General features: G+C 59.5%; 3 protein-coding genes across 5 annotated transcripts; 2 read left to right on the top strand and 1 right to left on the bottom strand.

Annotated features, from left to right (window-relative positions):
- The first annotated feature begins 848 nt into the window (after positions 1-848).
- CRYBA2 (crystallin beta A2) lies at positions 849-5,902 on the top strand. 3 transcript variants are annotated; one of them, XM_058839309.1, is made up of 6 exons: positions 849-888; positions 2,753-2,830; positions 3,412-3,585; positions 4,004-4,145; positions 5,199-5,341; positions 5,666-5,900. In XM_058839309.1, the coding sequence occupies exons 3-6, from the start codon at positions 3,425-3,427 to the stop codon at positions 5,811-5,813; spliced, it is 594 nt and encodes a 197-aa protein (XP_058695292.1). In that variant the 5' UTR covers positions 849-888; positions 2,753-2,830; positions 3,412-3,424; the 3' UTR covers positions 5,814-5,900. The 3 variants fall into 3 exon arrangements, with proteins under 3 accessions (XP_058695292.1, XP_058695290.1, XP_058695291.1); XM_058839307.1 differs by lacking the exon at positions 849-888 and having other exon boundaries at positions 2,696-2,830; XM_058839308.1 differs by lacking the exon at positions 849-888 and having other exon boundaries at positions 2,742-2,830; positions 3,409-3,585; positions 5,666-5,902.
- A 3,501-nt stretch (positions 5,903-9,403) lies between these two features.
- FEV (FEV transcription factor, ETS family member) lies at positions 9,404-15,033 on the top strand. Its single transcript, XM_058839757.1, has 4 exons — positions 9,404-9,503; positions 9,921-9,977; positions 10,815-11,018; positions 13,401-15,033. Exons 1-4 carry the CDS (start codon positions 9,404-9,406, stop codon positions 13,910-13,912), a joined length of 873 nt encoding a protein of 290 aa, XP_058695740.1. The 3' UTR covers positions 13,913-15,033.
- A 6,987-nt stretch (positions 15,034-22,020) lies between these two features.
- On the bottom strand, positions 22,021-23,149 carry CDK5R2 (cyclin dependent kinase 5 regulatory subunit 2). The gene has a single exon (XM_058840132.1). The coding sequence runs from the start codon at positions 23,147-23,149 to the stop codon at positions 22,187-22,189; it is 963 nt and encodes a 320-aa protein (XP_058696115.1). The 3' UTR covers positions 22,021-22,186.
- Positions 23,150-23,375: the final 226 nt, after the last annotated feature.

Genomic DNA, 23,375 nt, shown 5'->3' with positions numbered 1-23,375 from the left:
AACTGGGAGAAAGACAAACAGGGGCCGGCACCAGCTCCATCTGCTCCTGTTTGGCTCAGCCCCCAGACCTCCAGCCCCCTGGGGTGGCAGTCCAGCCCCTAGCAGGGCTGGGGAGAAGGAGAGAGCAGCTAGAGGTCCTTGCAGGGTGTGACCAGAGCTCAGCCTGTGGTAGCAGCCGGGTGGACCACACACAGCTGTGCTGCCTTGGTCAGCTAGCCCAGATATTCATAACATCAATGGATACAACGTCAGGATTCCTGGGCAGCACCTGCCTCACCTCTCTTGTGGTTGCCTTTCAGCCTGCTTGGATCCCCCAGCTGTGCACTGTCCCGGGACCAGTGCCTGCACAAGGCACGGGGTTACAACCCTATGGTTGGCTTGGTCTGGGCTTGGCATGGAGCACCTGGGTGACCTTGTGCTCCCACCATGGCCCCGGGCTGCTGGCTGCCGTGCTATGCCCAGTGGCACTGAGAAACATGATCTGTTTTGCTAGTGCAGGGAACAAGCTGAGCCGGGAGCCACGAGGGGCCGTTATTAAATTAGCCTATGCAGGAGGCCCTGGGCAAGTGCTAAGCAGTTCCCACAGCCAGTATTAGCAGCTGCCCTTGAGCAGAGTCACTGCCTGCCCCCGCAGCAGCCTCCCTCTGGCCCTGTCCCCAGCTGGGCAGATGTGGCTGGGGGCTTGCAGGTGACCTAGCCAGGGGAATGCTGGCTGGTGACAGAGACTATCTGGAGATGGCCCAGGCAGGACAAGCTGTAACTGCATTCTGGGATGCAGTACGGGAGGGCTCCTAATGAGCGACCCCAGTGATCTGCTGTGCCCTGGTGTGGCTGTGGCTGCCATGTGGCTGCCCTGAATGTACCAAGCAGGAGGCGAGGCACATCCCAGTGAGTACAGCATGCTGAGGAACAAGGGAGGGGCACAGTTCTCCCCTGCACCATTCCCCTTCCAGTGCTTTCATCCAAAATGTTGCATGGGGATGACTGAAGGGCTTGCATGCTCCTCATGGCACAGCCAGTGCCCCATAGATCCTGCAGCACACCATACAGTGCCCCACACCCTCCACATGCACATCCTATAACAGCTTACAGCGTCCTACGTATTCTGTAGTGCCTCACGTACTGGCACTCTGTAACACACCCCACCTGCCCTGCACCTCAGAGTCCCCAGCTGCCCTCGTGCCTCAAGCACCCCAAACTAAGCAGTGCCCCACACCTCTGTTCACACAGCCCAGGCAAAAGGTGGCAGCACCGTGGGGGAACCCTGCAGTCCACTAGCTGTGCATCTTTCCTCACCTTCACCAAGGTGATGGCTTCCCTAAACGCTGTCCGGACCTGTCTCCCAGCATTTTGAGAGATGTCCCCAGGCCACCAGGCTGCATCGGAATGCTCTTCCTTCTCCAGGGAGCATGCCTATCCTTCCCTCCACCTTCTGCTTCCCCAGAGTGCTTCCAGAGGGTCTCCCCCTCCCTGCTAGGACTGCTTCAGGCAACGCAAGCTGAGGGTCACCTCCCCAGCGCCTGTCCCCGGCCAAGGGCCACTAATGTCCCTGAGCTGGAGCCTGCTCCAACCGCTGCCAGGCTGCACCCTCTGCTGGGACCCGCAGGCATCGGCGCGGACTCTCACCGAGCCTCGCAGCCGTCGAGCACTGCGGAGGACACGAAGAGGACCCCCGAGTCCTTCCCCCAGCCTGTCCTTGCTGTCACCCCTCCGTCCCCGATTCTTGTTGATGCCAGACGTACTAATATCACTCCTAGCTGTCCACACTGCATTCCCCATAACCAACAATGTCCGGGTCTCTTGTGATGTTGACCCCATGCTCAGGACCCCCAGAAGGGCTGGAGTTTTCCTGGGAAGGTTTGAGGTGCTAGGTCCAGCCCTTGCCCAGTGGCCAGAGTGGCACCTGCCCAGCTGAAGTTGGGAGTGCTCGGCCTCACCACAGACTACACAGGGATGCTGCAAGTAACACAGCTCAACAGGGCACTCTTCCTCCTTTCCAGCCTGTGTTGGCCTCATCCATCCCAGGTGCCGGTAGGAGACATTGGGGAAAGCTGCATGGCACGGTGCAGTTCCGGGCAGGGCTGGTCCTCTTGTCCGGGTGAAAGACACAGATCTGTCCCAAGGCTGGTCCCCTCCCCCTGTGCAGTGTCCCCTGCCCGAGCGGGAGGTGAATGGGAGCACAGGGAGCTCTTTGTCAAGCCAGGGGAAGTGCTCAGGGCATTACAAACATGTAACTGGGGTCTATTAGCGCCCAGTCTGCAGCCAAACCAGGAAACCCTGCAGGGCCTGGCTGGAAAAGGCAGCCATGGTGGCAGAGCTCCGTGTGGAGGGGCAGAAGCAGCCCCAGATAAGCCCTGTGTTCCAACGTGAGGACATCAGTGCCCCTCAGCTCCCAGATGGCAAATCCCCACTTCACCCTGGCACCTCCTTCCCACAAGCCTCAACCCTGGCAAAGGCTGCGGGTGCCCTGGGAAAGGCTGGGTCCCTAATCCCTGGGCCAAGCGGGGACATTGTCCGGGGGCAGAAAGGAAAGCGGCGCGTCAGGCCCTTTGCCCATTGTGCCCTGAGCCCCTGCGCAAACACAGCCCAGCACTTTCATTGTCAGCCTCGCTGGGCGCGGGGGGGCCGCTCTCGCCACACTGCCTAAGTGGAATGGACAGCCGGAGTCTGGGGTGGGAGAGCAGCCCGTCCCCCCCGCCGGCCCCTGCCTGCTGACACAGCTCCCTGACCGCCTGCACCATCGGCACTTCAGCGCCCGCCTATAAAGGGCCACGGGAAAAGCCGGCACCGGCACCGCCACCTTCGCCTCTGTGCCCTGCCCTCCGACCAAGTAAGTACCAGGCTGTGAGCCCCCAAGACCCCAGTGCACAGGCGCTGCCCCGCTCCCTTCACCCCCACACCGAGCCCCCCAGCCACCGCTCGCCTGGGGAAGGGCAAGTGGCGGGGTGCTGTGCGGCACAGCGCGGCACCGTGCGGGCAGGAGGGACCCTGGCAGGAGGGATGGAAGAGCCGGGCTGCTCTACCCCAGGGCTACACTGAGCCTGAGTCTGAGCTGGGGTCACCGCCGCCTCCCAGCAGTGGGTACGGGGCCACTGCACCCAGACAACTCCTGGAGCCGTCACAGGGAACTTGGGAGAAGAAAAACTGAGGCGGTCCTGGGTACATCACATGGAGAGATGGGGCGTTGCAAATTCCCCCTGCAACTCGGGGTTCACCGGACAGAGATTCCCCAGCACCGAAGGAAAGGGAATGGGAAATGTCCCCGTGCCAGCCTGGGAGGGCAAGGGGCCAGTGGCATGGGATGTGCGAGGGCAGCACCACCGGCATCCCGGGCTCAGCGGCAGGCAGCAGGGCGGCTGGGGGCTGATGGTGGGCACCGCCCTGGGGTGACACGTGGGGCTCTGCCAGCAGCCGAGAGACCCGTATGACCAGCAGTGAAGCCATGGACACCCTGGGGCAGTACAAGATCACGGTGTGGGAGGAGGAGAACTTCCAGGGCAAGCGCTGCGAATTCCTCATGGAGTGCCCCAGCATCATGGAGCGCGGCTTCCGCAAGATCCGCTCCATCAAGGTGGAGTCTGGCCCGTAAGTGCCCCGCCAGCCCCGCGGCCCCTTGGCACACCCCACTCCAGCAAAGCCACTGCTCCCAGGGGACTGTTGGGAGCTGCTAGGGAGCCAGAACACCCAAGTTCTTCCTCAGCTATGACACAGCCTCATCACACGACCTCTCTGCTCGTGCTCCTTGTGTTTTCCCATCTGCTGATCAGGCAGTCAGCTTAATAACCAAGCCAAGGTGCGGGTTGGAGGCAATGATGTGGCTCTGGGGAGAGGGGTTCCACTTTCAAAAGGGACATTTGCTGCTAGCCAGGACCCCAGCATCTGTGACAGACCTGTAATCTGCCACGATGTCTCTGTCCCCTGCCCAGGAATGAGAATCTGACCCCTGACTGATCCTGGGGACTGTGTCACACATCCCTGAGGGTTTTCCTCCTCTTCCCTCCAGCTGGGTAGGCTTCGAGTACCCTGAGTACCAGGGACAGCAGTTTATCCTGGAGAAGGGTGACTATCCCCGGTGGGAGGCCTGGAGTGGGAACAGTGGCTACCGGACCGAGCACCTCCTCTCCTTCCGGCCTGTCAAATGCGCAGTGAGTTACTGGGACACCACAGAGGGAGGGCTCAGGGCAGGCAGAGCCTCCTCCAGGCAGCCCAGCATGGAGGCGGTGTGGGACAGACTGGAGGATGCCTTACACGGGGCATGGGATGGAGGGGCGAGGTGTACACGGAGGTTCGTGTGAAGTGCAGGAGTAGCTGCACCCACCAGCTCCCACCTCCCTGAAAAGATCCTGGGATGCTTTTTAGATCTAAAATTTAGCCTGAATCACAATTCCAGCTCCTTCTGCCTTGTGCTTTGGAGAGCCACCTCCCAGACTGGGGTCCCAAGGTCTTGTCCCCCAGCCCCGATTCCCGGGGATGGGATGAAGAGAGAGGAGCTGGCGGGACCGCAGAGATGCTCGGGATGCAGGGTCCGTCCCCCTCCCGGCCAGGGTACCTGAGGCGTGCCCAGGCAGGCGCGGCTCTATCTCTCCATCTGCAGAGACACTGGTGCTCGCAGCAGCGGCACGTCTGCGCCTCCGAGCGGGGGGTCCCCCCCCAACTTTTAATAATCACCAGGCAGATATGTGCAGGCTTTAATAAAGGGGATGCGATAAGATCACTCCTTACTGGCAGGACTGCTCCTCGGTGCAGATAGATGCATGTGGGGGCTGGGCACGGGGGACAGTACTGCATCACTCAGTGTCCCAGCCATTAACTCCTCCATGTCCAGCACCCAGAAAGGCCCCACAGAGCTGAGGGGACCTCTCTCAGCAATCTGCTTTGCCCTGAACCCTCCTGCAAACTTGGGGAGCGTGATGATGCTGAGGGCAGCAGTCCGTGTGGATCCAGAGGTTCTAGGGTAGTGACTAACTCCCACTGACAGCTGTGCATTGGGACCACAGGGAGATGAGAGCAGCATCCTCGGGGCACTTCTGGGGTGTCCCAGTGAGGGGGTGCCAGGTTGAAGGACATCCCCAGGCATTGCACCAAAGCTGGTCACGGTCCCAAAATCCCTTGGTGTGTGTCACACTGATGCCACATCCCCTATCTCTGTGCAAGCCAACCCGTTCCTGCTGACCTCCAGTTCTTCTCTCTCTCTGTAGAACCACAATGACAGCAAAGTCATCCTCTACGAGGCTGAGAACTTCCAGGGTCACAAGTTTGAGCTGAGTGACGACTATCCCTCGCTGCAGGCCATGGGCTGGGGCAACAAGGAGGTGGCATCCATCAAAGTGAACGCCGGAGCGTGAGTGCAGCCAGTGGGGCTGGGACTGGAGGGTGCCAAGAGCAGAGGTTCAGCAAGCACCTCCCTCCTGCATAAACCGCGGGATGTGGAAGGGGGACCCCCTCAAAAAACGGATGCCTTCCTGCTAGCTTTTCCTTGAAAATACAAGCCACTGGGTATTTTCTGTCCCTCTCCTCCCAGGGCAAGCAGGGGGATGGGATGGGATGGGATAGGATGGGATGGGATGGGATGGGATGGGATGGGATGGGATGGGATGGGATGGGATGGGATGGGATGGGATGATTTGATTTGGCTTGGGGCTCTGAGCCAAGGGTCTGCCTGCAGGTGGGTGGCATACCAGTACCCAGGATACAGGGGCTACCAATACGTGCTGGAGCGGGACAGACAGAACGGCGAGTTCAAGAAGTACAATGAATACAGCAGCCAGGCCCACACCAACCAGATCCAATCCATCCGCCGCGTCCAGCACTGAACAGGGGCAGGGCTGTGTGCCCTGCAGCCTCCAGGCTGCTGTGCAATAGACCTCTATCCAGTAGCAAATAAAGGCATTTGTCAAAAAAAGAGTGCTCCTGCCTCTGCTCTGCTCCTCAGGAGGCTGCCATGCTGGGAGGGCCCTCTGTGGGGTGGAAGGTGAGGTTTCCCCTTCCCCAGGCAGTTTTGGGCTCATGGCCAGCTCCACCCTGGGCTGAGCTCTCTGCACCCCACCTCATGTCCATGCACAGTTCCACTGCTGTGATGGTCTGGCTGGGAAAATGGGAACTTAGTGAGCAAAGAAAGGGCTGGAGGTGGGAGGGGGCATCCAAGAGGGTTGTGCCTGGGTTCTCCTCCTAGGATCAATTGATTCTCTGCCAGGGAAATTGATTGCTACAAAGTCTGCAAACTCAAGGTTGCCTTCCTCTGCACCCCTCTGGCAGAGAGAAGGGTGTCCCTGCCTTCTGTGGGCCTGGAAAGGAGGAGGAACATAGGGATCATCTGAAGCAGGATGGGACACTGACAAGAAATGGGGCAGCCACAGTTGTGTCAGGTTTGGAGGCACTGGCGCAGAGGGGCTGGGGGGAAGGTGGGTTGTGCAGGGTCAGGGGAAGGAGGTCTGAGGGTAGAGTTCCACGAGTGGTAGGGGGCTTGGCTCGATGCTCACAGGTGTGTGTGTGTGTCCTCCCCCAGCCTTGCCACGCCAGCATATCCGTGCCAGTATCCGGCTCCGGGACACCGGGAGCCCCACCCAGCCTCCTCCTCCTCCAGCACCCTTTCCCAGCCTCCTCCTCCTCTTCCATCTGGCTCTGGCACTCTGAACCCTCATGGGGTTCAGGCTACCCATCCCGAGGTGTTCCCTGCACCCAGGACATTACTTCCTCCTCCTCTCCTCCTCCTTGTCTTCTATCCTGCTCTGGCACTCCAAAGCCCTCCTGGACACAGGCTTTCGGTCCCTCGGTGCTCCCCATACCCAGGACACGGATGCATGCTGGAACAATTCTGAGTGCCTCAGATGCCCACCCTGCTAAAAGCATGCTTGGCCCTGAGACAGGGAGTGTCCCAGAAGGGTTCCCAGCAGTGTGCAGAGACCCCAGCCCTGGTGTGTGTGTGTGAGCTGCACACCATGAGCACACAAGCGTATCCCTGCATGCCCCCTGTCCCCTCCAGCCCCAGTGGTGCTGTGCAGAAGACTCAGCACCTGTGTATCCCCATCCCACATGGCATCCTGGCTGCAGGGTCACCCCAGCCCTGCCCTGTCTCCTCCGTTTCCCCACTGGCCCCACCCCAGCACGGCCCCACGGCCTCTCCCCCAGCACAAACACATTCCGGCACACCTGGCCAGGCGCTGCCAGCCCAGGGCCACGTCAGCTCGGCTCCGCTCCACAACACCGGCTCACAGGTGAAGCTTTCCCGGGCACCTGGCTGTGATGGAGGGGTAGGAGTGCGGTGTGGGGGTCAGTGTAAAGTCTGGGGTCCTTATTGCTCCACCTGGGGTGGGAGGAGAGCTCTGGAGTAGGGGGTGGGGGGCAGACTGCCTCTTGCAGCCGGAGGGACCTGCAGCTGCTTCTAGCTGGGTGTTCCACATGTCAGGGCTCTGTCCCCAGTAACTCCACAGACCTGAAACCTCATCTAGATCCTCCTAAGACCCACAGCCCAGTCCCTTGCTCCCCCATGGACATGGGTCCCTTTTTCCTGTATTTCTCATGTACCCTGCCTTCCTCGTCCTCTGGGTCTGCCCCAGCTCCCCCACGAACCTGGGGTCACATCACTCGGGTCCCCAAAGCTCCACATGGACACAGGGCTTGCCACCTCTTAGGATCTGACACTCCCTGCCCTTCTGCACATCTCTGACCCCAGATCACTCAAAGAACCAGTTCCCTCATGTCCCACTTTTAGCACCCCACCCATTGGCTTTCCCAGGGATCTAGGTGTCTCCATCTCTAGTGCCCTCGAAAGCACCCCCTTCTCCAGCTCCTGCAGCCCTAAACCTATTTCTCAGCCTGATCCCTACTGCAGCCCCGCTCCCTCCCCACTCTGGGCTGAGGCAATGTCCCTCAGCCCAGACCCCCCTCCATGCCCTCCACCGTGCAGGTTTGCTGGAGGAGTATCATGGTCACCCAGGCTGCCAGAAGAGGACGGGGTGGTGGCTCTGGCACGCTCCCCACCTCACCCCGCTGTCTCCGGGGCTTGTTTTCCGTTGCCTGCGGTTTGTTTCAGTGACTCAGGCAGCGAAAGCAAGTCTGGGAGGCTGCGGAGCCACTGCTGGGAGAGCTGCACTTTGCAGGGCTGGGGAGGAGAGGGATGCAGGGAGCAGCCAGGGCTGCTGGGCTGTACAGAGCTGGACACCCCATTGAGAGGTTCAGGGGAGCTCAGGGGACAGGTTGGGGGAAGAGAAACTTTTTAAGGGCTGTTACATCCAAACAGGGTTGGTGGGGAATTTCTGGGGGAATACCATGGTCTCTGCTCATGTCTTCCCTTGCCAGCATCTGCTCTGTGTTCATGATGGAGACGGGCAGCAGAGGTGGGGCACGTGGAGCAGAGGTAGAACTCAATAACCAAGGGACCTCCTGTTTCCTAAACATTTGTACACCCCCTGCCAAGAGGAGACACCAGCTCTGTTGGGCTGTGCCACCCCAACTCAGCATTGCTTTCTTTGGGCTGCAGCTTCTTCTGCAGGGCAGGAATATTTTGGCTGCAGTAGAAATAATAACAGTGAGTCTGGTATGGCCATATCCTGATTCCCATTAGGTTCACATCTCGCAATGATCACTTTTCAGAAAGGCAGCTAAATCCAGCATAAGAACTCATCCTTTTTCCAGACATCAGTGAAACACTACAGGAGAAGTTGTGAGCTTGACTGTACAGTGTTGGACTCATGGAGTACAACTGGTGACAGCTGCTGGCACATTGCCTGGCTGCCTCAAGCCATGGGATCCTGTGGAGGGTCCACTCCTGACCTGGGGGACAGAGACTCGACAGCACACCACAAGTGCATATGGCAGCTGGAGCCATGGGTGACAGGGAATAACCTGGCCAGATGTGTCTTTTTGGAACTGTTATCACTTTTCTTCATTATAAGCCTCTCCACTAAATGTCCTTCTGCCTTCAGAGTGTACCCTGCGCTGTCCAGGACAAGCAGATGAAGATGGGGCCGTCCTGGTTTGTGTGGGTGTTGGGGGTAACAGCTTCTATGAATCCTAATAAAGATGTGCAACAGGTTGGGACAGGGCTGGATGCTGTGGGATGGTCACAGGCTTAACTGTCCCTGGGGCAGGGACTGTTCAGAAGGGCACAGAGGAGCCAGTGAGGTGGCAGAGCTGTGGTATGACCTGGTACCACCAACTGCCGGAGATGCACTCACCCACCCCAAAACTTTGGGCACTGCAAAGGAACCACATGACCATCGTCCTGGAGGTGGAGGCACCTGGTGGGGACTCACCTGGCCCACGCCAGGGCTCTGTGAACTACAAGGAGACCCCAGGACTGTGTCGATGAGTCTGGAGCTGGGGAAGGGGCAGGCACGGACCCCCACGGGCAGCAGCAGCAGCACTGTGGCTCGGAGAGGCAGACGCCAGGAGGGCAGTGCCCATGCCCATGCCCATGCCCATGCCCATGCCCATGCCGTGCAGCGAGGTGCAGCGGTCCGAGGCCGTGCTGGCCGACCGGCGGCTCAGGAAGAGAGATGCTGGTGGGAGGCCGGGCCCGGGCAGTCTCCAGGCAGTGTCCGAGCCCGCTCCCAGCTGGGATGTCACCGCCGTGTTTGCGAAGAGTTAAGGAGGCGGAAGAGGCAGGAAGCGGCCCGAACCGCTCTCCATAGAAACCCGCGGCCGTGATTAAAGTCTGATGCGGGCCCGATAGCGGGGGGAGGGAGGGGGGGGCAGCGCCCGCTTTAATTACAGCGGAGGAAATTGCTGGAGCCGGGGCCCCAGCCCCTGCGAGTTGCCTGGAAACTCCCCCCTCCCCCGCCTCCCCCGGCCCCTGCCCGTCCCCTGCCCGTCCCGCTGCCATTTATTCGCCATCAGCTGCTCCCTGATAAAGTGGAATAATAATAATAATAATAGGGGCAGGAATATTAAAACATGCAGCCCGCGGGCCGCCCCCACAGCTGCCATGAGACACGGCACCGGAGCGGTGCCACTGCTGCTCAACATGTACCTGCCAGGTACGGGCGGATCCCTCGGCCGCTGCCCCACCGCAGCGCCCTGCACCGCACAGCACCCAGCCCCTGCCCGCCCCGTCCCGCTGAGGCCCTGGGGCTCTCCTCTGCCCCATCCCCTTCCAGCGCCCACCCTGTTATCCCCTCTCCCTCTGTCCGTTCTCTCTTCCTGCCTTGCAGCACCACAACCGTCCCTTCTTCCTTTCAGCTGCCTTCACGGCTTTCCACACTCGCACACTCACCTTCCCATCCTTCATCCGCCCACCGTCACCCTGTCCTTCCATCTCTTCATCCACCCTTCTTTTCTACCAACCCATCTTTCCACCCACCCACCCACCCTTCCCCTGTGCTTCCATCCATCCTTCCACCCCACCCACTTGTCCCTGCATCCCCCTTTCCATCCCTGCTACCGGCCAACCCCTCCATCTACCCAATGTCCTTTCCATCAGCCTGTTTTCCCATCTTTTTATCCATTACCTGCCCTTCCATCCATTGATCTCCTGCACTTTCTTTCCCCCATCTACCCACTCACCATCGTCTCTCCTGTCCTTCACCCATTTCCTTCTTTCCTTCTATCCATCTATCCTTTTATTTCTCCTTTCCACAGAAGTCCACTCCCCAAATGCCGACAGACATCCTTGCTTCCACCCGCCGCTCCTGTCACCCATTCTGCCACCCACCCACCTCCTCTCCCTCTCCCCCTGCCCCACAGCTCTCTCCCTCACTCCCTCTCTCCTCCCTACCCCAGCCCACGGGATCTTCTATTCCTATTTAAAAGCTTCCTCGGCTGGGTCGGAAATCGGATTTCCTTTTTCCTGGACGCGTTTCCTGGCTTCGCCGCAGCGGCGGGGCAGGCAAGGGGGAGCGGCCGGGGGCTGCGGGGACGCTGCCCGCGGGTGGGCGCTGGGGGGTCGCGGTCCCGCCTGGCTCCAACCCTCTCTCCACCCCACCCGCGCCCCCTTTTTCCCCCAGATCCAGTCGGGGAAACTTTGTTCAAAGACGGGAAGAGCCAGGCATGGGGGTCTCTCAGCCCCGGCGTGCAGAAAGGTAAGAGCACCGCTGCCCCTTCCCCGGGACAGGCCCGGCTCCCCTCGGCCGGCACGGAGCGGGGACCCCCAGGGCACTCGCATTCTCTCCCGCCCACCAGAGACGCTTTTCTGTCCTTTGCCGGGACTGCCCACGCAGGACACGGCCACCGCTCCCTGCTGCTGCGAGTGCCTCGAGCTGGGAGCATCCTGCCCCAATTCCCAGGGGCACAGCGGCGAACCCCGACGGTCGGAAGCTCCCGTCCCGTGGTATCAGAGGGGAGCGGGGCACTCATCCCCCCGAGCCCCGCAGCGGGGAGAGTGCAGGGTCCTAACTCCGGTCTCCCAGGAGCTCCGGGACATCCGACGGGGAGGGAGCTGCCAGCCATCCCGGGAGTGGGGCGGGCTAATCCGGGCTCGGGAGATCCGTTCCTGCGAGTGGAAGAGGATAGTTGAGACATCATTCGTGAGGGAGCTGCCAGCGAAGTGCTGGGGCTCGGACAGGGCTGGGAAGTGATGGGTCTCCGGGATCCGGAGCCATCCACCTGGAACAACCCTTGCAGGGGTCACGGGCATCGGCCGGTGCCGGCCAGCGAGCAGCCTGGAGCCTGCTTGGGAGCGCAGCAGCACTGGGCACCGCGGGGCCAGCACTGCAGGGTTTGGGCCGTGTAGCTCGCCCGTTTGCTAGGAGGCAGGGACCAGGGGTGCTCTGAGCAGGAAAAAATGGAGCCCCGCTTTAGTGGTGGGAGGGGTAGAAAAGATGGAATTGGGGGAACCCTTTTGCCTCTGCACTGCAGCCTCTCCCCAGCCATATCCTAAACGCTGTGCTGCAGTGAGAAGGATCTTTTTGGATGCCTGGATATTTCCTTAGGGAGCTCTAGGGTGCATTATCATGGCACCCTGCGGCAGGCAGGATTGAGCCTTACCACCCCACTCAGATGCACCCCTCAACACCTCCCCGACTTCCTTGCATGGAGTGGAACACCCACAGGTGGGAGATAACTGGAGGCCAGCATGGGGGCTGTGATGATGGAGAAGAGGCAAGGGCTGCAGATGCACCCTAGGGAGGAGAGATCCCCCACCTCGGTCCTAGGATGGGGAATTAGGAAATACAACACCTCAGAAAGACCTGGGCTCAACTGCTTGGATCAGGATGTCTGGGTTTTGGTGGAATGGGGATGGATGGGGAATGGCTGTTCCCTGCTTCTTCTAGAGCAGGATACAGGGAGCGCCAGATAAAATATGTGGGTGTAAAACAAGCAGAACAAGTTGGGGGATTTTTTTTTGTGGGAAATGTAGCAGAGCTGTAGGACTTGCTGCTGAGGTCATGGGTGCTAAACCTCTGTATAGGATCCAAGCACCTTTAGACAAAATAATGATAGAAGAGCACAGGGATAACTGCAAAGGCACATCCTCTGCTCTGGAATGAGACTGTGCTGCAAGGACTGGCATCAGAAGCAGGGATATGCAGGGGATGCTGCTCAGAGGAGGCAGAGTGGGGTGTCTAGGTAAGTGCAGGGCTGCTCTGCAGGGTGACCAGGTCCCAGCAGTAGGACTCCTCCTTACCCTAAGATCCAGATTCCCTCTCCAAGGAGCGTGTCCTTGTGCCTCACCCTGGGCATGTCCAGGTGTGTCAGGCTCCAGTGCATGCACAGCCTGGCACAGGACTACCACGGGCACCCACCGAGGATACTCCCCAGTGCAAGCTGCAGATGCAATTGCTGTGGCTCAGGGAATTTCACTCCGGAAATAAGGAACATCACTGATACCTGATTCAAAGCCACAGTAGCTCATACTGTGTCCTCATCTCTCCCTCCCCTACACCTATCTGTGTCTCTCTGTGGTGTAGTTCAGATCAGTGTTGCACCCTGACTTGAGATGACCATGGAGACATCTGTGCAGGGCACAGTGTCCCTAGAGCAGGGGCTGTGCTGCAAGACCAGCCCAGCTTCAAGCAGACATGGCAGCGGGGAATATTTGTATTGGGATAGATCTGGGTTCTGCCAAGATACGTCCTTCTTGGGGCTGCTGACAAAAGAGCAAGGCCACGTCCTCCCATGAAAACAAACAGTGTGTGAATATGGGTGGGAGGGATGGGGAGACTCTGGATCCAGACCCACTGCAACCTGTGCTGACCTCTGAGCACTCCTATTCCATCCCAAGGTGCAGGAGCACCTTCTCCTAATATCTGAGGTGTAGGATGGGTTTGGGGTGTTGCAAAGGAGACATAACACTGTTAATATTTTATGTGTCTCTAAAGCAGGGAAGAGACAATGAGGTGCAGCCAAAACCTGGCTGCGGGAGAGGGCAACATAGCAGTGGGCCAGGGGAATTGGGGCACCTCCTGTCCCTTATTCTGTGCCCTGGGAGGGAGCTTTAACCTCTCTGGGGCCCGGCCTTGCAGGCAGCGGGCAGATCCAGCTGTGGCAGTTCTTGCTGGAGCTGCTTTCGGACCGGGCCAACCTGAACTGCATCGCCTGGGAAGGCACAAATGGGGAGTTCAAGCTGATCGACCCTGACGAGGTGGCACGGCGCTGGGGCGAGCGGAAGAGCAAACCCAACATGAATTATGACAAGCTGAGCCGGGCGCTGCGCTACTACTATGACAAGAACATCATGACCAAGGTCCACGGCAAGCGCTACGCCTACAAGTTCGACTTCCACGGGCTGGCACAGGTGTGCCAGCCAACCACCCCCGATCACACTCTCTACAAATTTCAGGGCAACCTGGCACCACTGCCCTTCTCGGGCATCTCCAAACTCAACCTCATGACCTCGGGAGTGACACCAGCTGGCTTCTCCTACTGGCCTGGCTCCAGCCCGTCCCTCTACCCTGGGCATGGGCTCCAGCCCTCAGCCTCGTTCAGTGCCATGGCAGCCTCCCACCTCAACAACATGAACAACCATTACCATTAGAGGCTCAGCTGTGCCAAGTGGATGTGTCATGTCCCTGGCAGCATGGGGCTGTGGATTTGGGAAGCTCAGCGGGGAGGGATGCGGGATGGGATCGTACCCTGCTCTCACTTGTCCCCCTTTTGGTTTGATGTGGTGTGGGGGATGGGGGTGCTTGCAGGATAGCTGGGTTGGTTCTTTGATGTGGGTGGCTGGAGGAGGGAAGCCATCAAAATTTGAGAAAGTATCCATGATCCTGGGAACAGATGTGGATACCTAAAGCGGGGTGTGAATTGAAGGAAAAACCATGGGCTCCTCTCCTGGCAGGGACATTGCCCCACCTTTCCTTTGCAACATACTGCCCATGCCATGAATGTCCTTAGCTCTGCCTCCAGCCTGTGCCTACCCTCCCCATTCCCTGCAGAGAGGAATCAGGAGCTGGGGCCCCAGGGCAGCTGTGTCCATGAATGAGGCTCCCACTGAGCAGGGACAAATAAAGGGGACCTTCCTTGGCCACTTGGTCCCCTCACCTTTGTCTCCAAAGGCTTCCTTTTCTCCATCCCTCCTATACCTGCTGCCTGAAGGCGGCTTCTTTCAGACCTCAGAAGCTTTGGTCTGGAGAGCAGATGCTTTCTATGGGTTCACTCATGCCCAGGGCAGGGCTCTGGGGTTGGAGGTGCCAGGGATAAGTGTGGGACTCACTGCCAGTCCTCAGGACAAGGCCAGAGCCTGGAGTCAGCATAGCCTGGTCTCCTCAACTCTGCCCTCTCCACAGTGCCCAAGGATCACACCACAGACAGTCCCTGACACCCTGCACATGAGCCCGTGTCCTGCTCATCACTTCCAAGATTAACATTCCAGTTTTACTACAGCTTTAGCCCCTCATGTGCAGGGCTGGGTGGGACACCCTCTGTAAGTGGGAACATCCCCAGGGACAAGACAGTATGGGTGGTGGAGCAGAAGAAGGGATGACAGCAGGATGGGGAGCCCCAGGCATCAAGGGGCAGCCCTGGGTCTCTCCCCCTGCGTTCAAGGAGCTTCCCCCATCCTCTGGAGCAGGACTTTGGCCCAGTGGATGCAGAAGAGCTGGGCACGCTGAGCTCCTCACTGGCTGGGGGGTGGGATTGGTCTTCAATAAAACAGAGAGGTGCTGTGACCTGTGTCCTCTCCTGTCTGAAGAGAGCTGGCGAGAGAAAATCCTCTCCCATCTGAGCCAGAAGACCTTCAGGGCTGCGGTGGGAAGGATGTGGCCATTGTTTGCACCATCTTTTCTCCAGGCATCACCTCTGGTTCTTACGATCCCCAAGAGATAGGGCAGAGCTGAAAACCTTTGGGTTACTTGGGACACCCCTTCAGGGAAGCCACATACGCCGTTTCCAGGCTCCCAGGCTTGCAACAGGGATCAAACTGACTGTGTAGGGGGATTCATGCAACTATCCAGCCCATGGAAGGTGTGGTCAGCCCCCACCTCCTCTCCCTTCATGCTCCAGATCACAGCAATTCCCAGATCTGGGGGGGCTCCATGCTGTCCCTTCTGCATCCCTCCAGGGTCTGGTCATTCTCATAGCCTTGGTGGCATATGCTCCAATGCATCCTTACTGCCCTAATCAGCTTAAGGGAGTGGGATCTGATGTCAGTGTGCCCTCTGGGGAGGGCTCAGGCTGTGAAGTGTGAGAGCCTGATGCTGCTAGTGGCGAACCCATGAGAGCAAAAGGAGTTGCAGGGACTGGGTGGGGGGCTATCCCTACCTCCAGGGTTTCTGAATGTTCCTAGGGACGGCAGGAGGTGAAGTTAAGGCTAAAAGGAGTAGTTACCCCCACACAACCAGCGCCAAGATAGGCTGGAGACATCCCCTGCCCCCAAGTTTCGCTTTGCAAGGACAAAATGGGGAAAATGGCCACAGCTGGCTCCCTCAGAGACGGGGCAGAGGGCTGTGACCTCGCCGGGGGAGCCTGCTTCAGGGCTTAGGTAACTGCGTGACGCAGGGCAGGACACGGATTAAGGGATGTGGGTCACTAGTAGCTCCTCCCTTTCCCGTCCCTCTGCCAGTGTCTGCACCAGAGAAGCCCAGGTGAGTCCAGCCCCCGCCTCACGCCCGACCTTGCAACCCGGATCCCTGCTGGATTGGAGGCGGGACATGCTAGGGAAAATGGGGACTTACCTTTTTTTGTGAGAGGGAGGACCGCCGTACACAGCTAGCGCAACAGGCTGGCGGCTCGCTTCGCTCTGCTCGGAGCTCGCCTGGCACAGTCCCACCGCTCTGTCCCCAGGGTGCATCGCCAAAAGCCGGGCACCAGCCCTGCGCTCCCCGGGGACGGCAGCCAGGAAGGGAGCGGCGGGGGGAGGGTGGGACACCCGTGCGGTGCTGCACCAGCGATGCTCTTGCCTGCCTGAGGATGCAGCCGGTGTCACCATGGCAACTCGGGATGCTCCCATCCCCGGGCCCCACTGGGAGCCACCCCCCCCTTACCACACGTTGAGCTCATCGGAGGGCTGGACAGAGCACCACCTTCACCCAAGCCAGCCTTCCCCCTCCCCAGAGCCCTAGCTGACCCAGTCCAGCAGCAGCGCTGTTTTCTGCAGGTTTCTTCAGTCACTAAAACCACCGGCTCGGAGCAGACTGCAGCAAAATCCTGCCAATGGGCAAGCAGGGCCGAGTCCGGCACAGCTCCCCATGGAACATCATCCCTGGCCCTGAGCAGGGGTGCCCAGCCCGGGGGGGCAGATGGGGGAGCACTGTGTCTGGCAGTGGTGTGCACCAGCTGGTGGGGAGCCAATTTTATGTGGCTGACAGCTGCACTCAGGGCACCCGTGGGCTTCCAACCTACCTGTGGGGAGTCCTCGAGTGCCCTGTGTAGGGTGAGACGGGAAACACTGTCCTAAAGGGCTTCAGCCTGTGCTGGGAAGACTAAGGGAGCAGAGCACATGGCCTGGCAGCTTCTTCTGCTGCCCTGTGATTAAAAGAAGAAGGATTTTCTTTTTCCTACTAAAAAAAAAACCAAAAACCAAAAAACAAATGTATCTTTGTATCTGGCTTTGCTCAGCTGGCAAGAGGGCTGCACTGACCTCAGCCTCTTGCCAGCATGACAGGGGGATCCCTCCAACCCCATAATGGATCAGAGGGGGAATGGATTAGTTTCTCTGCTATTTTAGTGAAGTCATGTTGCCACTTTCTTCATTTCTTATGCTGGGAAGAGCCTTTGCAGTAGAGCCAGGCCATGTCTGCTGTGGGGGCACACGCACAGTCTGCCTCCCTGCCCACTCCTGCACCCTCTCCAGCGCTCCCAATTCCCACCTATTTCCTTCTCTCCTCATCCCAGCTGCACTGGCTCCTCAGCCCCATATTACCAAGCTGCTGACTCACATCCTTTCTCCAGACACCACCTTCTTTTGGCCTGGCTCCCTGCAAAGTGCTTCGTGACTTAGTGTGGCTCAGCCAGAGCCTGCAGGTGGAGGCAGCCAGGATCCAAAACCCCTTGTGAAGTCCCTCCAAGGAAGCAACGGTGATGCTTCCAAAAGATGTTTTCTCCCCTGGCAATGTGCTGAGGGCTGGAGCTGTACTGCCACCATAAACCCAAACCTTGTCCCTGCTGCCACCAGCTCTCTGGTGCCCATCAGGGGTGGCCAGGGAGAGTGTCCTGGTGCCACTGCTGCCCAGCTGTACACCGAGACCTTGCTGTGGACTTTGCTGAGGGCAGGAGCTGAGTAGCAGGAGGACTGGATTAATGTGCTAATGCCAGATTATGCTCTAATGCAGGACTTCTGATGAGGGAGCAGCCCCTGTCCCAGCCCAAGGGACACTCACTCCCTGGGGCAGACTCCTCACATCTGCCCTGGGTCACAGTTTGGTTCTGCCTGGCTGTTCCATAAGGAGCTAAGTCCTCAGAAGTGATGAAGGACTGTGAGACAGGCCAGGGACAGCACAGGGACACCTCCACGCTCAGCTCTAAGTGAGCTGGAGGTAATGACCCAGACTAGGCAGGCCCAGCCTTCTGCTTTGCCGGGCTTTGTGGCAGAAGGATTAACCATCACAGCAGGGCTCTAAGGTAACCAATTCCCCTTCCTCACTTGCCTCAGCTTCCTGGCACTGAGCTGCTTCCAGTCTGTGCTCCTCATTCCCAAACACAACAGCCAGGCAAGGCCACAGGCCATGCTTTGGCTACAGTGGGAGCCAAACTGTTTGCCATCCCACCTCCCTCAGCCTCATGCCTGCCACTGGGCCACCCTAGGCACAGGCAGAGCTCTTGCAGGTTTCCACCCAACCTGGATGTGTCATCCATCAGATGAGACCCTGTGGCAGCATCCTGCCCCTCCCAGAGAACACATAACTCATCAGCCAGTTTAGACTGGAACCTGTCATACTCTCTCTGCCATTTGCTGCCATCTCCCTGGGTCATTTTGCCCACGTGCTCCCCCACAGGCACCCCATTAGCAGCTGTGACTGAAGTGCCCTGGAGCAGGGAGGTGACCAGGAGCCTGCACCCATGAGCCATTCCCATTTCAACACAGTAGCAAAGCTGCAAAATTGCAGCCCAAAGCTGCAATGGAGCCAGTATTCGAGCAGCTCCCACAGAGGCAGAAGAGAGACCTCCCACTTCCATCTGCCTCGAGGAACGTGTTTTCCACCATCCTTGCGGGCAAATGAGGAGAGGCTTGCACAGAAAGCTGGGCCAATGCAGGTCCTTCACCAGCCATGCAGGTGCTGGGCCCACATCATCCACAACATTTTCCTCCCATGGAGCATCTCCAAGTCACTCTGGATGACAACTCTTAATAGCAAAAACACAGCTTTCCTGCTGTTTGTCTGACAGGAAGAGGCATGGCTTGCCAGGCTTCAGATGCCTACCACCTCTCCATGCCCCAGTGCCATGGCCAGCTCATCTAGCCCATGGAGTTTGCTCCACAGACAGAGCAGTCAGGCAAAGAAAGTCCCATAGAGCTTTTTTCCATGACTCCAGGTAGGAACTCCCTTTTTCACAGGTGACTATGCATCCTTGGCATCCACTGCCACCCAGGGTACATCTAAGAGTCCTGTGCACCTTTGGGAAGGAAGATAAGGGAGCTTTGTCCTGAGAAGAGACCTTCTTGGAGCAGGAGGAGCCGAACCCACTGTGGGCTGCAGTGCCCACCTCTGCTGCTGCAATGTGGAGCAGATGGGGAACTCACTGTGAGGCATGGAAAGGAGACGTGTTGCTGCTGGAGGAATTTCAAACTAGGAAAGCACTGGGATCCCTCTCCTGGATCCCTGCTGTGACTGATCACTGATTTGGCCCTGTTACTCTACCAAGTCCCAAACCCAATGTGAATCCTCCCATCCCTGCAGCCCCAGACACTGCTGGGCCCTGTGGCTGGCAGCACAGGGGGCTGCCCAGCCCCTCCTGAGAGGGTCTCAGTCCCTCACTGCTCCTCAGGGAGCACTGGTGGCTGCAGGGATCACAAGTTTGCAGACGAGCTCTATCCATTTCCCTTGCTGCTTTCCAATAGCTGCCTCCTGAGTCCAGGCCATCAATCATGCAGCAACACAGGAGTCTGGATGTCAAATCACAGTTTTAAAAAGGGAAAAACCAAGCTTCCCTAGCCTGCCTGAGATTCTCACCCTCAGTACCCAGCTCTGCTTGTGTTCTTTCACATCTCCTTTGCCCTGGGGGGAGTAGAAAGCTCCCAGACAAGGGAAGATTAGTGCTACCCCTGCCTCACTCCCCCCAGCAGCTCTGCAAGTTCCTCTGGGGGAAGGAAAAAGCAGACATGTCTCCCTCCCTCCAGTAAGGCTCTGGCTGAGACAATGATGTATATTTAAATGCATGGGAGCATCTAAGCTCCTCTCTCATTCCTTGACATTTCCAGAGACTCCAAGCTGTCTTCAATTACCAGTCTGCAATTAGCTCTTCCTAAATCCCCCAGTGAGGCCTAGGACTCTTAATCAATGAAACACAAGGGAGGAGGGGAAGGACATGGCCTCACTGCAGCTGGAAGCGTTTCAAAAGGCTGGGGCTTGAAGCTGGAATAACCCTGTGAGTGTATCTAAGGAGATCGGTAGGGTGGGAAAATCCTCCAGTGCTGGGAGGCTGTTCAGCTCTGGGGAGGAGACTCCATAAAGCCCTAGAGCTGGGAACAGAGTTCACTGGACAAACACCACAGCTCAGGGTTGAAACATCTGGTACCAATGGCTCAGGTGTTACCCTGTGATGCAGCACAGCTGTATTCAGTGATACACCTTGCTGTATTCATCTCACTGCGCCTCAGTTTCCCTCTCTGCAAAACGCCGATACAGGAGAGCCAGGGCTTTTCCAGCAGCCCCATAGGAGCTATCAGGCTCCGATTCCACCAGTTTAAGCCAAAGTTCCCTTTCTCATGACAAGATGTGGATACAGCCAAAGTTGGGGTGTGTAGTGGGTGCCTTGTGGCCCAGACAGCTCACCACAAGGTCACAAGAATGTCAAACTAAAGGCACAGACAAGAGCATCCATTAGGAGAGGAAGGATGGGAGCAGCATTGGTCTCGTTGGGTTTACACAGCCAAGGAAAAGCCTTGCACAGCACCCTGCCAGGTCAGCCCCAGTCACAGGGACATCTGTGCTGTCTTCCTGGCAGCACAGCTTTGCCTGAATGAGCCAGATTGGGCCTAATTAGCAGCTCTGCTGATGCACACAAAGGTAGAGAGAATCCAGCTTACCCTCCATGACCTGCAGAGCCAACACAGCTCTTCCCAGTGGAGAGGAGCCCGAATGCCTGGCTCAGGGGGCTGGGAAGCACTGGATGCAGACCCCTACCAGAGAGCATGTGTGGCAGCTTCTGCTAAAGAAGTCCTGGCAAATTCAGTACCCTGAAGCATAGCAACCAGTTTTAAAAAAAGGCAAGGCTTTCTCATTCTCCACCCCTCTCCCTGGAGGTCTGCAGAAGCACAGGGCTGGTAACAGGGATAGCAACACAGCTCCCACAGCCTGCTGCTGCCAGGGAAAGGGAGCCCAGCCCTGCAGAGCAGAGGTGGGGAGGAAGGAGGTGAGGGAGAGCATAGCTTCAGGAAAAATAAAGCTAAATTAAAAAAAAAAAAAAAAAAAAAAAAAGAAACGGAGGTGACATGAACTGTGGCATCCTGTTTAAATTCAGTGTGACATACAGGCTTAAGGAATTTCCATTTGGAATAGAGAAGGCCAGGAGAGCTCACAAGGGTCCAAGAGACACTTAGGTGGACCAGGACTGGCCTTGGGCACAAAGAGGGGTGAAAATTTGACCCCAAACTCACACTAGGGAGTAAAACCCCCTTTGGGAACCAGGGCCCCCCATCCCTCTTGGGGAGGAGTGGGTCATGACCAGGAGCTTAGGGTGCTACCCCAATTGCCCTTGCACCCCACAGCTCAGCAAGTCCAGGAGCCACCACCAGGCCCATCCAGGCCACCTCTTTATTCTCCAGTGAAGCAAAGCAAGAGAAGAGGAGAGGAGCCCCCCCCCCACCCCCAGCAGGCCCCCTCTGTTTGGGCACCCTATGTCTCCTCTGGCACAGACCCCTCTTCCCGCAGCAAGCCAAGGTGGAGGAGGCATCACCCCCCGTTTCGGGGGGCACATCGGGGGGATTTACCGGTGGGGAGGGGCGTGGGCGCCCCCCCAGCGGCTCGAACAAAGGGGGATACGGGCGGCTCCCGCGGGGTGAGGGGCAGAGTCGCCCATGCTGGGGGGTGCCATATACCACACGTGGGCTGGGGGCGTGGGGGGAAGGCATCGCCCACAACACAGAAACCCCCCCAGCCTTGCCCGCAATCCCCGCCTTTGTCTGCTCAGGCGCGGCAGCTCCAGCACCACGGACAGCACCGGGAGCGCTGCGGAGGTGCGGAGCCGCCCTGCCCGCGCAGGGGGACTCGTTCACATGCACCCTCTACCTGGGGCACCCGCCGCACCCCAAAATCCACCCCCACCCCCCCCATCCCCGAGCCCTCCTGCCCCCACATCCATTTTTTTCACCCCTTTTTTCTAGAGAAAACGCATCCAGGAGCCTCCGCTCCTCCGCAGCCTCTCCCTCCCCCCCTTAGCGAAGGTAGGAGGGGCACCACTCCCCCTCCCCGGTCTTCACCGCCGCCTCGGTGTTCCGGAGCGCAGCCCCCGGCTGGGGTCGGAGGCGGGGGAGGAGGGCAGCCGGATCCGGAGCAGGGAGGGTCCAAGCAGCGTCTCCGTGGAACTGACGGCTGGGGAAGGGGGAAGGCGAGGAGGATGCGGGGGCAGGGGGGTGAATCCGACAGTCCTTCGCCTCCCCCGCCCCTCGGTGCGCGGCCCCTTCCGCCCCCGGCGCCGGGGGCCTGGTACCTCCCTAGCGGTCCAGGCTGATCGTCCAGTGCTTGGACCCGTCTCCGCCCTCGCCCTCGCTCTTGAGGTCCTGGAAGAGTTGCGTGAAGTAGTGCGGGTCCGCGTTGATTCGCAGCATCTTGGCGCTGAGGCGCTGGATGATGCCCAGGCAGCGCTCCCAGAAGCGCCCCTTGTCTCCCTCCACCAGGAAGGGCTTGAGCGGGTAGGAGATCTCGTTGCCCATGTAGGAGTAGGCGAGATAGAGGCAGGTGAGGAAGGCGGCCTGCAGTTCGGCCTGGCTCCCGATGTCTTCGCCCCGCAGCGCTTCCCGGCACAGCAGGTAGACGAACACCAGGTTGGCCGGGGTGATGAAGCCCTGGTCCTGCCAGCCCTGCAGCAGCAGCGAGCGGTCCACGCTGCGAAACCACGAGATGAGTTCGCCGGGGCTCAGCTCCTTCAGGCGGTAGCAGCGGCGGCACACGAAGTCCCCCAAGCAGCGCAGGAGCTCTCCGGTGGACGCCTGCACCACCACGCGGCGCGGAGAGCCCGGGGGGCGGCTGCCGGCCGGCGGCGGTGGCGGAGGCGGCTTTCCCCCGCCGGAGCCCGGGTGCAGCTCCTGCGGCGCCGAGGGCACCGTGGGCACCGGCACGGCCAGCGGGCCCTGCTTGGCGCCGTCGGCCGGCCCCACCACCGACTTGCGCAAGTTCTCGCGGTTGCGCTGCACCACCAGCGGGTCGGGCTGGCCCGGGGCTCCCCCCGGGGCCCCGCCGCCGGGCTTCGGCGTCACCTTCTTGGTGCTCTTCTTCTTCTTGGCCGAGGCGGCCACCAGCCGCTTCCAGGTTAGCGCCGAGATGAGCACGCCGGGGCGCTTCAGCCGGCTCTCGCCCTTGCCCGGCACCCTTCCCTGCGCCTTCTCCGCCAGCAGCCCCCCGCCGCCGCCGCCCTTGCCCGAGGAGGCGGCGGGGGAGAGGGAGAGCACCGTGCCCATGCTAACGCCGAGCGGGACGGGCGTGCGGGGGCCGGGGCGCCGGCACCGCCCATATGAGGCCGGGAGCTGCGGGGGAGGCGGCCCGCACCGGGGCCGCGGTGCCCGAAGATGCTCCGCCGCGCCCGCTCTGGGCTCCGCGCCCGCCGCTGCAGCCAGCCGCGGCCCCGCCGCTCCCCGCCTCCCCTCCCACAGCCAATCGCCGCCGCACCGGGGCCCGGTGCGCCCG

This window comes from Poecile atricapillus, chromosome 5 (genome assembly GCF_030490865.1).
Source record: "Poecile atricapillus isolate bPoeAtr1 chromosome 5, bPoeAtr1.hap1, whole genome shotgun sequence".
In the NCBI taxonomy this organism is placed as follows: domain Eukaryota; kingdom Metazoa; phylum Chordata; class Aves; order Passeriformes; family Paridae; genus Poecile; species Poecile atricapillus.
The sequence above is the reverse complement of the archived record's forward strand: the minus strand, read 5'-3'. Positions and strand labels throughout refer to the sequence as shown.

Excerpts from the sequence above, each read along its gene's own strand:
- CRYBA2 (XM_058839308.1), top strand. The coding sequence starts at position 3,425 with ATGACCAGCAGTGAAGCCATGGACACCCTGGGGCAGTACAAGATCACG. Across the intron at positions 3,586-4,003 it reads ATCAAGGTGGAGTCTGGCCC|CTGGGTAGGCTTCGAGTACC; the intron begins GTAAGTGCCCCG and ends TCTTCCCTCCAG. Across the intron at positions 4,146-5,198 it reads TCCGGCCTGTCAAATGCGCA|AACCACAATGACAGCAAAGT; the intron begins GTGAGTTACTGG and ends CTCTCTCTGTAG.
- FEV (XM_058839757.1), top strand. The coding sequence starts at position 9,404 with ATGCCCATGCCCATGCCCATGCCCATGCCCATGCCGTGCAGCGAGGTG. Across the intron at positions 9,504-9,920 it reads GCTCAGGAAGAGAGATGCTG|CTGCCATGAGACACGGCACC; the intron begins GTGGGAGGCCGG and ends CCGCCCCCACAG. Across the intron at positions 9,978-10,814 it reads GCTCAACATGTACCTGCCAG|CGGCGGGGCAGGCAAGGGGG; the intron begins GTACGGGCGGAT and ends GCTTCGCCGCAG.
- CDK5R2 (XM_058840132.1), bottom strand. The coding sequence starts at position 23,149 with ATGGGCACGGTGCTCTCCCTCTCCCCCGCCGCCTCCTCGGGCAAGGGC.